The sequence below is a fragment of the Aplysia californica genome, unplaced genomic scaffold, assembly GCF_000002075.1.
Source record: "Aplysia californica isolate F4 #8 unplaced genomic scaffold, AplCal3.0 scaffold00048, whole genome shotgun sequence".
In the NCBI taxonomy this organism is placed as follows: domain Eukaryota; kingdom Metazoa; phylum Mollusca; class Gastropoda; order Aplysiida; family Aplysiidae; genus Aplysia; species Aplysia californica.
Window position 1 is genome coordinate 1,726,954 of NW_004797318.1, and position 12,697 is coordinate 1,739,650.

The 12,697-nt window shown below is 42.4% G+C and overlaps 1 protein-coding gene across 1 annotated transcript in view; it reads left to right on the top strand.

The window, feature by feature from the left end:
• The window catches only part of LOC101855001 (uncharacterized protein C05D11.1), a 25,347-nt gene that overhangs the window by 824 nt on the left and 11,826 nt on the right, over nucleotides 1-12,697 (top strand). The window contains exons 2-15 of the mRNA XM_005092555.3: nucleotides 314-396; nucleotides 1,186-1,344; nucleotides 2,014-2,223; nucleotides 3,320-3,442; nucleotides 4,294-4,434; nucleotides 4,987-5,097; nucleotides 5,580-5,671; nucleotides 6,436-6,538; nucleotides 7,283-7,357; nucleotides 8,440-8,550; nucleotides 9,203-9,346; nucleotides 9,927-10,118; nucleotides 11,268-11,373; nucleotides 12,270-12,403. Of these exons, the coding sequence (XP_005092612.1) occupies nucleotides 314-396; nucleotides 1,186-1,344; nucleotides 2,014-2,223; nucleotides 3,320-3,442; nucleotides 4,294-4,434; nucleotides 4,987-5,097; nucleotides 5,580-5,671; nucleotides 6,436-6,538; nucleotides 7,283-7,357; nucleotides 8,440-8,550; nucleotides 9,203-9,346; nucleotides 9,927-10,118; nucleotides 11,268-11,373; nucleotides 12,270-12,403 (1,784 nt within the window). The remainder of the gene's footprint in view (nucleotides 1-313; nucleotides 397-1,185; nucleotides 1,345-2,013; nucleotides 2,224-3,319; nucleotides 3,443-4,293; nucleotides 4,435-4,986; nucleotides 5,098-5,579; nucleotides 5,672-6,435; nucleotides 6,539-7,282; nucleotides 7,358-8,439; nucleotides 8,551-9,202; nucleotides 9,347-9,926; nucleotides 10,119-11,267; nucleotides 11,374-12,269; nucleotides 12,404-12,697) is intronic.

Genomic DNA, 12,697 nt, shown 5'->3' on the forward strand with positions numbered 1-12,697 from the left:
CGAAGAATCGCAAAGAAGCATCATGATTACACTTTAGACTAATCTAATCTAGTAAAAGATAATTTTTAAGTTGGTTCAGGTCCAGTTGTCATACAATTTTAATCGTGTTTGCTTGCATGTTGTAACTTTCTAGATTAGTGACACCTCGATTCTTGGGCACTTAAAGTTGATCTATAAAATTTGTGTTGCAACTGCTGTGTAAAACTCTTCCTGTAAAATCAGACCCTAGGCCTATTTGGTGGATGCTTTTGGTTTTTTATTTGGTGGATGCTCTTTTGGTTTTTTATTTTATTTATTTATTTTTTTGTTCCAGCCACTGAAGCCCATGATGACGACGGCCTTCCTCACACCCTGGAGCACCTGGTCTTCTTGGGGAGCGAGGACTTTCCTTACAAGGTCGGTTGTTCTTCTGTCTGTCGTTTGTGGTTGGCCCTACAGGTGACCTCTTCAGACCACAGTACCAGAGTTATAAAATGGTGCATAGAGACCATGCAGTGTATGCAGTAGAGTGTGGATGTGTGCTATTTTATGCTATTATTTTTAGTATCACCATTATTAATTTTAATGACAATATTTATTTTCGTTATAATTACAATGATTTTATAATTAATTTATGTAAAATAATTTTACTAATTATCACATTATTATTGTATTTTATTACAATTAAAAATATTAAATTAATATTGTTGTTATCATTATATGTGTTTTTAGGGTCCCTCTCAAATGTCTTGTTTGTAAATCGTCAGTGTTGTTCCACAAGTGCCTAAAGTCATTTTTATGAACTTTTGAGAACATTAGCAGTGTCCACCGACACAGCACGCAGAGTGCGCTACACTTTTTTTATCCCCATGAACCAGGATACAGATGCGGTACATACTATTATAATATCACACTGTCACTGTCGCCGATCGGCGTCCCGTGGGGGCAAAGTGTTAAAGAAAAAAAAACAGAGTGCTGTTGTTGGTATAAATGTAAGAACGATATGATTTTCTTTTTTTCAATATTATGTAATATTGTCAATTATTTATTAATATGTCTTGATACTTAAGGGGAGGTCAAGTGTTCAGAGCTTGTGTAGCATTATACTTTAATCGGGGTTGAGCTCTATATAGATGTCTTTTATTATTATTATTATTATTATTATACTTGGAAACGTAATGTCTTTATTGTTGACTGTTTGACCAGGGCATTTTGGATCAGTTTGCCAACCGGTGCCTGGCCTCTGGCACAAACGCTTGGACGGAGACTGACCACACGTGCTACACCATGACCAACGCTGGCTCCGAGGGCTTCTTGAAATTGTTGCCCATTTACATGGATCACATCTTGTACCCGACCATCACTGTAAGAATCGTGGCATCGTGGTCATATATTGCTGCTTTAGAATTACAAAATTGGAGCTGACATTTTTGGGCGTTTTGAGTTGCTAAGACCATACGGTCAGAAACCAAAGGTTCTATTAGATCTACTCGATCAAAAATAATCATACAATTATTCAGAGTCGTTATCAAGATATTCAAAGAATTACTTTCGAAAGAGCTTGACATGTTGTGAAACTCGTTTTTTTACATAAAATTTCTTAAAACTAGGCACTGGGCAGATAAAACTTTGTAATTCTAAGGTTCCAATGTCAAAATACAGCAAAAAACCCTGTTTTATTTTGCCCAGAACGTTGTCTTCAATCAAAATGTTCAATTCGTCTAAGTCTGTTACCATTTTTAAGAAGACGAATGAGACTAAACCAATGGATGCACATCAGCAAACTCTACAACACACAATACTTTGCCTTCCCCTCCCCCATGCCTACCCCTCTCCTTTCCTCCCCACCTCTCCACCCTTTTCCCCACCCCATCCCCTCTACCAACACCACCCCTCCCCCTTCCCCACCTCTCTTCCCTACCCCTCCCTCCCATCCCCTTCCCTTTCTCCTTCTGTACCCCTCCCCTCTTCCTCCCCCACCCCTCCGCCTTCGCCACCCTTTCACCCACCCACCCCCCCTCACCCCCCCCTCAGGAGTCTGGCTACGTCACAGAGGTGCACCACGTGGATGGGTCAGGGGAGGACGGCGGGATCGTGTACTGCGAGATGCAGGCACGGGAGAATACTGGAGAGAGCCGCACACAGCTGGCCTTTCTCCGCGCCATGTACCCGGGACACTGTGGCTACAAAAGCGAGACCGGCGGCATCATGAAGAACCTACGGGAGAGCACCTCCCACGACAAGGTGTGTGAGCAAATGAGAGGGGGGGGGAAGAGGGATGGAGAGGATTGGTTGGCTCCTTCTTTCCTATCAAACATATTATCATCCTTATCTCTCCTCCTTTTTTGTGTTTTTTACTATTGGGGGGGGGGGGGCAGAGGGATAGAGAGGAAAGGAAGAGCAGAGGTAGGGAGAGGGGGGAGCAGAGGGAAAGGGAGGGAGATGGTGGGGGAGCAGAGGGAGGGAAATAAATGACCATCAGTTATGTTTCTGTTCATTCAAATTGCTCAAGAATGTGGGTGGTTGGTAGGTGTTCTGGTGGGGTGATTTGCTCCATCTTTCATATCATCATCCTTATCTCGCCTCCTTCTTCTTTTCCTTGTATGGTACTGTAATAATAATAATAATAAATAGCATTTGTATAGCGCATATCTCCACTCAGCAGCTGGCTCTATGTGCTTTACACTATATTATTACCCCAGCAGACCAGAGAACACTCAGAAACATTCTCAGCTTCCCGGGAAGCCTACTGTGCAAGCAGCCGATTAAACGCTCAAACACTAATAAACGGACAAGATCTTTCATTTCTATAGCCGGGTACCCATTCCCACCTGGGTGAAGTGAGGAAAATTTGTGTAAAGTGCCTTTCCCAAGGACACATCGTCGGGCCCTTGACGGGATTCGAACCCACGACCTTATGGTTGCGAGTCCGAGAGCCTAACCACTATGGCCACCGACGCCATACTCTCTAGGATCACATCTTATCTTCGACACGTATGCATGTATGATATATAAGACTTATAATGTATTATATGACGTACGATATTGTGTTTCAAGTGCCGTACAACTCTTAGTGGGTGGTTGGCGGGTGCACTGGTGTGGTTTGCTCCTTCTTTCCTATCAAACGTCTATCGTCCTGATCTCTCCTCCTTCTTTTTTATGTTTGTCACTCTCTTGTAACACCTCTAATCTTTGGCACTTGTATGACCTTATTGTGTTGCAAGTGCCATAAAACTCTTACTAAAACTTTTTTAAAAAGCAGCTCTTACTTAAACTAAACTCATACAGCTTATACAGTTGCGAGCGCCGTAAAACCTTACTCAAACTAAACTCCATACAGGTGAAGAGATACCACAAGGAGTTTTATCGTCCCGAGAACGTCTGCATCATCATCTCAGGCAGCATCAAACCCGACGATGTCTTCCGAGTGCTTGAGCCGGTGGATAAGAAAATCATAGCCAAGGTGAGTGGATAAGAAAATTATATATGATAAATAATAAATACCACTTTTATTGACCCCAGAAGGGCAATTTGGTTTACAGTGGCAAACACACACTCACACACACACACACACACACACACACACACACACACACACACACACACACACACACACACACACACACACACACACACACACACACACACACACACACTCATACTCACACACACACACACACACACACACACACACACACACACACACACACACACACACAACCATGCCATTGCCGGTCGCCACTGTGCAACGCCCTGTATTTTGAGCTAGGATTGTCGTGTCTTGCTCAAGGACACACCCCAGTGACCACCCATCTGAACCCTGTGTCACCGACACTTGCTTGACATTACTTGAGTCTGCACAGTTGCGACCGGCAATGGCATGGATGTAAATTGTTCTGTACTGGTGTAATATTTGTATTTATGTATGTATTTGTGCATGTATTTACGTATGTATGTATTCACAATTATGAATGTATGTATGTATGTATTCACAATTATGAATGTATGTATGTATGTATGTATGTATGTATTCACAATTATGAATGTATGAATGTATATATGTATGTATGTATGTATGTATTCACAATTATGAATGTATGAATGTATGTATGTATGTGTGTGTGTGTGTCTGTATGTATGTATATATGTTTGTATGTTTGTATGTATGTATGTATGTATGTATGTATGTATGTATGTATGTATGTATGTATGTATATGTATGTTTGCCAATGTAAACCAAATTGCCCTTCAGGGATCAATAAAAGTGTAATTTATTTATTCATTTATTTATTTATATTTATTTATTCCCCCCAGGGCTGCAGGTCAGAGTTCACCCGGCCGTGGCAGGACGCGGTGCCCCCACTGACAGAGACGGTGCGACAGACGGTGTACTACCCCTCGGAGGACGACGAGTACGGCATGGTGCACATCGGCTTCAGGGGACCACCCTCCAAGGTGAGCCGGGATATCTGGTCTTGTGTTTTTTTAGCTTTAGTAGAGGTTTTACGGCGCTCGCAACTGTATAAGGTCATATGAGCGCCAGAAGATTAGAGATGTTACATGAGAGTAACAAACATAAAAAAGAAAAAGGGGAGATAAGGACGATAGATGTTTGATAGGAAAGAAGAAGCAAACCACACCAGAGCTCCCGCCAACCATTGTCGAGTGTGGTGTGGTGCAACGAAAGTGATTATGTTATAAGGTGCTTGTTACCCACCCTGGGCAGTGCTTCTGACTGAAGTGTCTTGAGGCCATTCCCAAAAGGGGGGGGGGGGGGGGCATTGACATCCACCCTTGGCGCTCATATGACCTTATGCAGTTGTGAGCACCGTAAAACCTCTACTAAAACTTTTTTTTTTAAAGCCAAAAATAATTACATTTTTAAAAATTGCCAAATGGGCAGAAAACTGCCTTTATTATTTCTGTTTCATTACTTTGACGAGTGGCAGATTTCACGGTGATGACTCCCATTTATCGTGTGTTCCCGTGTGTGTTCCCACCTGGCAGGCGCTGTACGAGCACCTGTGCCTGAGCATCCTCACAGACTACCTGGACACATCGGCCATCTCACCCGTGCAGAGGGACATGGTGGAGATTGATGAGCCGTTCGCCGGATCCGTACGTCGCTTATGTTGTTTGTTTATGTGTCCATCTAACTCTTTGGTCTCTCCTCCTCCTTTTCTTTGTATGATACTCCCTAGAAACTTCTCTAATCTTTGTCACTTAACACTCCCTAGTAACACCTCTAATTTAAGGCGCTAATTAAGTGACCTGCTAGTGCTGCATGGGCAGGTAAAACTCTAATCTACTAAAAAATTAAAAACGAAAGTGTAATTATGGAATGTGTCATGTGTTTAGCTTCCCTTTTATCAAACATCAATCATCCTCATCTCTCCTCTTTCGTTTTTTGTATGTTACTCCTTAGTAACACCTCTAATCTTCTTCGGCACTTAAGTGACCTGCTAGTGCTGCAAGGGGAGGCCCTCTAAACTACACCCCCCCCTACAAAAAACCCCCAAACTATAGTGTAATTATCGAATGTGGTTAGTTTCCCTATCACGAAATGTTATCCTAACAAAAAAATCTGGGTTTTGTGACAGGCGGACTTCAACATCATCGAGAACTCTGCCATGACGGTGTACATCACCTTCCAGAACGCAGACGTGGAGAAGCTGAAGGAGATCGAGGATGAGTGAGTTATTCCGCTTTTTTCACCGACTTTTCTTTGGTTTTTAGTTTAAGTAAGAGTTTTACGGCACTTGTAGCACAATAAAGTCATGTATATAAGTGCCGGAGAGAATAGATGTGTTACAAGAGAGTAACCTACACAAAAAAGGTGGAAGAGAGATGAGGACGATAGATGTTTGATAGGAAAGAAGGAGCAAACCACACACACCACAGCGCCCGCCAACCACCCAGGAAACTTTTCTCTCTGGATGCTCTCAACGTCCACCTGTACAAGAAATAAGACAGCCATCTGTACAAATGGCCACTTCTCCATTTTCCCCGTGCCTTTATTATTTTTTATCTCATTATAATGAGACTGTGTCATTTGTCAACCTCTTAATTCTTTATCTCCAGCTAGCCGCTCCCAGCGGATAATGGTCAGAACCGCTTTGCCAGTGAGCCGCAGACCACGGCTCGGGTACATTCCTTTACGCCGACTTCGACATCAAATAATTTCAGGTCTCTTTTGTCGGGATAAATCATTCATTACTTGAAGAACTATTAAAATATGGTCACTTGTATAAATCATTCATTACTTGAAGAACTATTAAAATATGTTCACTTGTTTTGATCGAATGACCAGTTTAATGACGTTTTCGCCATTTTTAGATTTTGTACTGAAAAAAGGGCCCCAGCATATGGGTTTACCCCCCCTCGGAGATAAAGAGTTCAAGTTGGCTAAAGTTGGCGCTGGCTAGTGTATAATATTTCCAATGGCTCCTTCCTCAGATTCATGAAAGTGCTGACCAGAATAGCCAGCGGCGAGGAGGCGATTGATATGCAGCGTCTGTCGACCATTATACACCGGAGAAAGCTAGATACTCTCAGCAGTGTGAGTGTTTGTCTGAATGTGTGTGTTTGTGTGTGTGTCTGAATGTGTGAGTGTTTGTCTCTGTGTGTGTGTGAGTGTGAGTGTTTCTGAATGTGTGTGTTTGTGTGAGTTTATGTGTGTGTGTGTGCGTGAGTGTGTGTTTGTTTGTGTAGTTTTGTGTGTGTGTTTGTATGTACGTATATGCTTTGTATGTATGTGTGTGTGTGTGTGTGTGTGTGTGTGTGTGTGTGTGTGTGTGTGTGTGCTTGTGTGTGTATCAAGGTTCCTACATGTCTTGGAAAACTGGAAAACTCCTGGAAGTTTGTTTTTATTTTCCAAGACATGGAATACTCTTGGAATTTTGGGAAATTGGCTAAATTCTCGGAAAAACAAATTTTATACTAGATCTAGATTAGATCTATTGTAAAAATATTTCCTCTAAGTTTAGAAGGCCTCGACTTTACGCATTCTGGAATGTTCCATAATGTATTTGTGCACGCTGAACGAAAAATGTTCTTCCGAAATGACGCGTTATTTGTCTTGGGAAAGAGAAATCTGGTCTTTAAAACTCTTGGAAAAGTCTTGAAAAAAAATATCTCTTGCTCAGTATGAACCTTGGTGTATGTATGTACATATATATGCCTTGTCTGTGTCTGTGTGTGTATATGTGTGTGTGTGTGTGTATAGGTGGCCATCTTCGAAAATTTCAACCGTATTTCCAAGCTAATCTATGTTTGTTTTCCTCATTATTTTATTTCTTTTCAGTTGGAGTACATGCCGTGTGATTCCGTCGCTTTCTTTGTGATAGGACACTTCCTGTATGGGGACGGTGAGCAAGACGTAAGTTTAGCGCAGAGATAGAATCAGTTTGTGTACAATTTTCAGCATTATTGCTTTGTTGTTATAGTGTTCACTATTCTCTCAGTATTTCTTAGTTTAACTTATAACCAAATGAAGTCTTCGCTCGTTGATGTTGTTGAGGACTGGGGTGTCTGTGGACTGCCTGCCCACCCTGAGAAGGGGCCATGCACATTGAGGATACCTGGTACAGGGGTTTTCATGAGACTGGAAAGACCTAACTGCCCTGTGACCGTGTAATTCCGGTAGGGTTCACGGTGCCCATTCCCCGCCACCAATGGCTACTGGCTATAGTTATCTACTCTTGCATGACGCGTTGATAGAGCTTTGGGTATTGCTCTTTACTGTGAAGATTTTTCAAGCTCTTGAATATCTCTTATCTTTCAGGTAATGATTCAATCTTATATGCAGTTGCACAAACATTTTTTTTAAAATATGAAAATTAAAATTTTGTCTCCAGATGTATCCAGTTTGGACATGGAAAATGTTGTTTTTTCCTTATAGCAATTGCATCTAGATCTAATCTGAATGTGAAAAATGAATAATTTTTAGTCCAGCTTGCATCGAGTTTGAGCGTGGAAAATGTTTTATTTCAATTCTAATTTGCTTCTGATGTGCATATTGTCAATGTGTGACTTTAACTGTGTATGTGTATGAATATTGATTGTTATAAAAATTGAAGACAAAATACCCCGTAATTTCTTTCTTACTTTCTGTGACAATTGCTAAAAATATTAGGAAGAATGGTTTTGGGTTGTTCTTTTCACACCATTTAGTTTGACCAATTATAATCATAGTAGTGATTAACATAATGTAAGTGAGTGGTTGGGGGGTGCTCTGGTGTGGTTTGCTTCTTCTTACCTACCATACATCTATCGTCCTTATCTCTCCTCCTTCTTTTTTGCAGTTATATGACCTTATTGTGTTGCTAGTGTCATAAAACACTTACTAAAACTAAAACATAATTTAAGACCAAAAAAAAATGAGTTACTGTATAGCATCGCACAGTGTTAAGAGTTGGATACTGACTATATGGAATATGTTTGGGTTTTTTCTTCCTTCAGCTGTACGGTCGTTTGAACATGGTGGAGTTCTGTGGCCGGATGCTGTCGGAGTCGACCGACTACTGGCTCGACCTGTTGAAGAAATACTTCATCGGCACCCCGAGGGTCGTGGTGAGTCTCCTGTCGCTGGAGTTACAGTTGTTAACCCTTTATCTGCTCGGAGCCGCACACTGCGTGATTGCGTATAAGGATGCGATAATATGCAAATGCGAAGTTTTCCGATGGGAATTCATGATTTTACGTTTCCCCAACTTTTGTGTGAAGAAAAAATTATGGGCGTGTTTATGATTGCGTAACATAAAAAAGATTTATAAATTTCCCAACAAAATGCACATTTTCTAAAAGTTCATTCATTTCTGGACATTTTGCTGTATGCTACAACTGTATTTCTGCGTAGTTGATCGAAATACAGCTTTTTTTGTATAGCACCCTTGATCATCTGTGCTTATTCTGACAATAGCTTTATGGGAGGGGTGGGTTGCAGCACGGGTACGCTTTTCACATTTGTGAGAAAAATAAAAGAGAACGTCTAATCCCTGTTTCAAGGGAGTTGCTTTGGTTGTTTGTGGAAGACAGTATTGTTTATCAAATTTATTTTTTGCTTTTTTTTTGTATGTATGTGTCTATTACTCTCTTGTTACACCTCTAATCTTCGCCATTTATAAGACCTTATTGTGTTGCAAGTGCCGTAAAACTCTTACTAAAACAAAAACTAAAATTAAATTCAAACATCTGAAACAATTCCACCTATGTGTGTTCCCAGGTCACCGGCATCCCCAGCCTGAATCTGGGTGTGGACATGGGCAAAGAGGAGGAGGATCGCCTGGAGCGACAGAAGGAGGAGTTGGGGGTGGATGGCATGAAGGAGTGTAAGATGAGGGTGGAGAAGGCCGAGGAGGAGAACTCGGTGAGTGCAGGCCGGTTATTTTATTGTTAATGTTGTTGTTGTTGTTGCTGTTGTTGTTTTGTGATGAACTCGGTGAGTACAGGCCGGTTAGTTTATTGTTAATGTTGTTGTTGTTGTTGTTTCTGTTGTTGTTGCTGCTGCTGCTGTTGTTGCTGTTGTTGTTATTGTTGTTGCTGCTGGTGTTGTTATTGCTGTTGTTGTTGTTGTTGGTGATGGTGGTATTTTTCTTCTCGGTTTTTGTGATTGTTGTCATAATTGCTGTTGCTGTTTTTGCTGTTGTTCTTCTTGTCATTGTTGCTGTTGTAGGGGGGGGGGGGGGTTTTGGGGGAAAACTCTCTCTCTCTCTCTCTCTCTCTCTCTCTCTCTAGCTCACTTTATGTTCCCCTCCCCCCCCCTCCCCCTTTGGAAAGACAAAAAAAAAAGGTTGGGTTTTAAATTTTTTCCCCCCCTGTTTTTCCCCCCCCCCCCCCCCCCCCCCCCACACCCCCCCTCCACACACACACAGTGCACACACACACGCCCCTCCACACACTCACACCCATTCACGCCCATCCGCACACATTCACACACACACCCCCAGCGTCCAGCCCCGCCGTCAGTCCACGAAAAGATCCGCCCCCCGAGCGTGTCAGGCATCCACCTACACAGCATCAGCCCCAGCACCAACGTGCCAGCCAGCGCCACGCGCAACAAGGACAGCAACCCCGACTTCCCGCTGTCTGGCCTCCCCTTCCGCTTCATGCTCGACGACATCAGCACCAACTTTGTCGAGGTACTCTTTTTTTTTCCCGCTCATGTGTGGTTTTTCGTGGATTGCAAAGATGCAGTGGATTTTTGGGTTGTTCTTTTTTTTAAACTCTCCGTATTTTCTGTTATTTCGGTTATTTTCACGAGAAAAATACTTGTTATTCTCAGTATTTGTTTTCTGTTTAACCCCATAGTAGTTTTGTCCGGTGACTGTCTCTTTGTTTGCAAAATTTAAGGTATTTCCATGATCTAAATTGTGCCATTTTTTTTGTTTGGGGGGGGGGGGGAGGTGGGATGAGGATGTAAAAACACATACATTTTATATGCAACCCTGACTTCCTGCTGTCTGGCCTCCCCTTTCGCTTCATGCTCGACGACATCAGCTCCAACTTTGTCGAGGTACTCATTTTTTTTCACTCACCAACGATGGAACCTCACAATTACAATATAGATTGTGAAACGCTCAGAGCTTGCTCTTGATTCGGAATTTGCGCGATACAGAAATGCTGTTTCTTTATTATTATTACAAGTCTGGTAGCCTAACCACTAGACCACCGATGCCACAGTTCAGATTGTTTGACTCTGGCCCTCGTCTTTTTCCTCGTGGGTGGTTGGCGGGTGCTTTGGTGTAGTTTGCTTCTTCTTTCCTATCAAACATCTATCGTCCTTATCTCCCCTTCTTCTTTTTTGTTTGTTACTCTCTTGTAGCACCTCTAATCTTCTGGCGCTCATATGACTTTATGCAGTTGTGAGCGCTGTAAAACCTCTACTACCCCCCAGGGCAATGCCACTGACTGAAGTGTCTTTAGGCCATTCCCAAAGGGGGGACCTTTCTCGTTCATGCACAGTAGAATTGTAAATGGGCCGATTCATCAATGTCACGCTCATAACTGTGCCTGATCTACAACAGGGAACTGCTGCTTTTTCTTTCCTGATCCTTACTATTGTCATTTTCCTCTACTTCTCTTGTATGTTTGTCACACTCTTGTGACCTGCTATTTCCGGGGTGCCTTGATAGTCGAAGCAGACTTTGTGCTGTTGAAGCTAGAGAGGTGAGCAGAGTAAGTCTGATTCCCTGTAAGGACTTCCTTGTTGACATCCACCCATTGGCGTTCACGTGACCTTATGCAGTTGTGAGCGCCGTAAAACCTCTACTAAAAACTTTTCCCCCCAGCTGAACGTTCTGTTGGACACGTGTGCGGTGCCGGAGCACCTGAAGGATTACCTGCCCCTGTACTGCGACATGTTGCCTGAGTCGGCGATACTGGGAGACGACGGGGGTGAGTGGCTCTTGTCTGCTGATGTTTCTGGTCGGGTGTTGCATGTGACGTGGCGTGGCGGCGTGACTTGAGTTGACTTGAATTGAGTTGATTTTACTTGAGTCAGCTTGACTTGACGTTTTGTGACTTGACTTGACTTGTCCTGATTAACTGATTTTTCTTTACTTTACTTTACTTTACTTTACTTTACTGTACTTTACTTTACTTTACTTTATTTATGGATCCGGTTCTAATAAGATGCGTTGTGTTTTTTGTTCCACACGGGACACATAAAACATTTTCAGTTTGGTCGGAATTAATTTTGAATTTAGCTCGGGTGGTGGCTGAAGCCTATCCTTATTGATTTTGTCTTGCTTTCGATGAAAATTTTTAAAATCCATTTTAACTAGAAGTCAAGATGCATGTGATTGAAGGAGGTGGGGGTCTGCTGGTTTCAGAGGTACAATTATCGAGAAAGTTTCCCGCCAAAATTTGGTACCTTCTATCTTTAGCTTGAGAGCCCTTTGTAAATGAAAATTTACATTTGTTTGTTCCTTTAATCAATGTTTTTCGGTAAAATTAACACAGAAATGTGTTTTTGAATAGGTAGAAAAGGTGCTTAACCAAATATACAAAAGTTAGAAGAAAAAAAGTTGCAGAATGGCAGAAAAAAATGCCATTTTTTCATCAATTTCATTTTTTTGGCGAGCGTTTGAATTCGCCATGATGCCTCACATATTATGTCTCTCCCCCAGTTTTGATCCCGTACGACAAAGTGGTGGGCCATCATGCTGACTAGCAGTAAATGACAACTACCCAATATGTATCTCCCCCAGTTTTGATCCTGTACGACAAAGTGGTGGGCCATCATGCTGACTAGCAGTAAATGACAACTACCCTATATGTCTCTCCCCCAGTTTTGATCCCGTACGAGAAAGTGGTTGCGGAGATTGAGGCGGACACCCTGCAGTGTGGGGCGGGGCTGGGCTTCCCGGGCTCCACCTACTTCCGCTGTGGCTCCTTCCCTCAGCTGTTTACACTGACCATTAGGGTGAGGGAACTGTGTGCAGCTCTGACGTGTTTTGTTGTGTTGTGTGTGTTGTGTTGTGAGTGTTGTGTTGTGCAGGGCTGACGTGTTGTGTTGTTTTGTGTGTGTTGTGTTGTGCTGTATTATGTTGTGTTGTGTTATTTCGTGGTGTTTTATGTGTGTTGTATTGTTTCATGGTATGTTGTTTGTGTGTGTTGTGTCGTGTTGTGTTATTGTGTGTTGTGTTGTGTCGTGTTGTGTTATTGTGTGTTGTGTTGTGTCGTGTTGTGTTATTGTGTGTTGTGTTGTGTCGTGTTG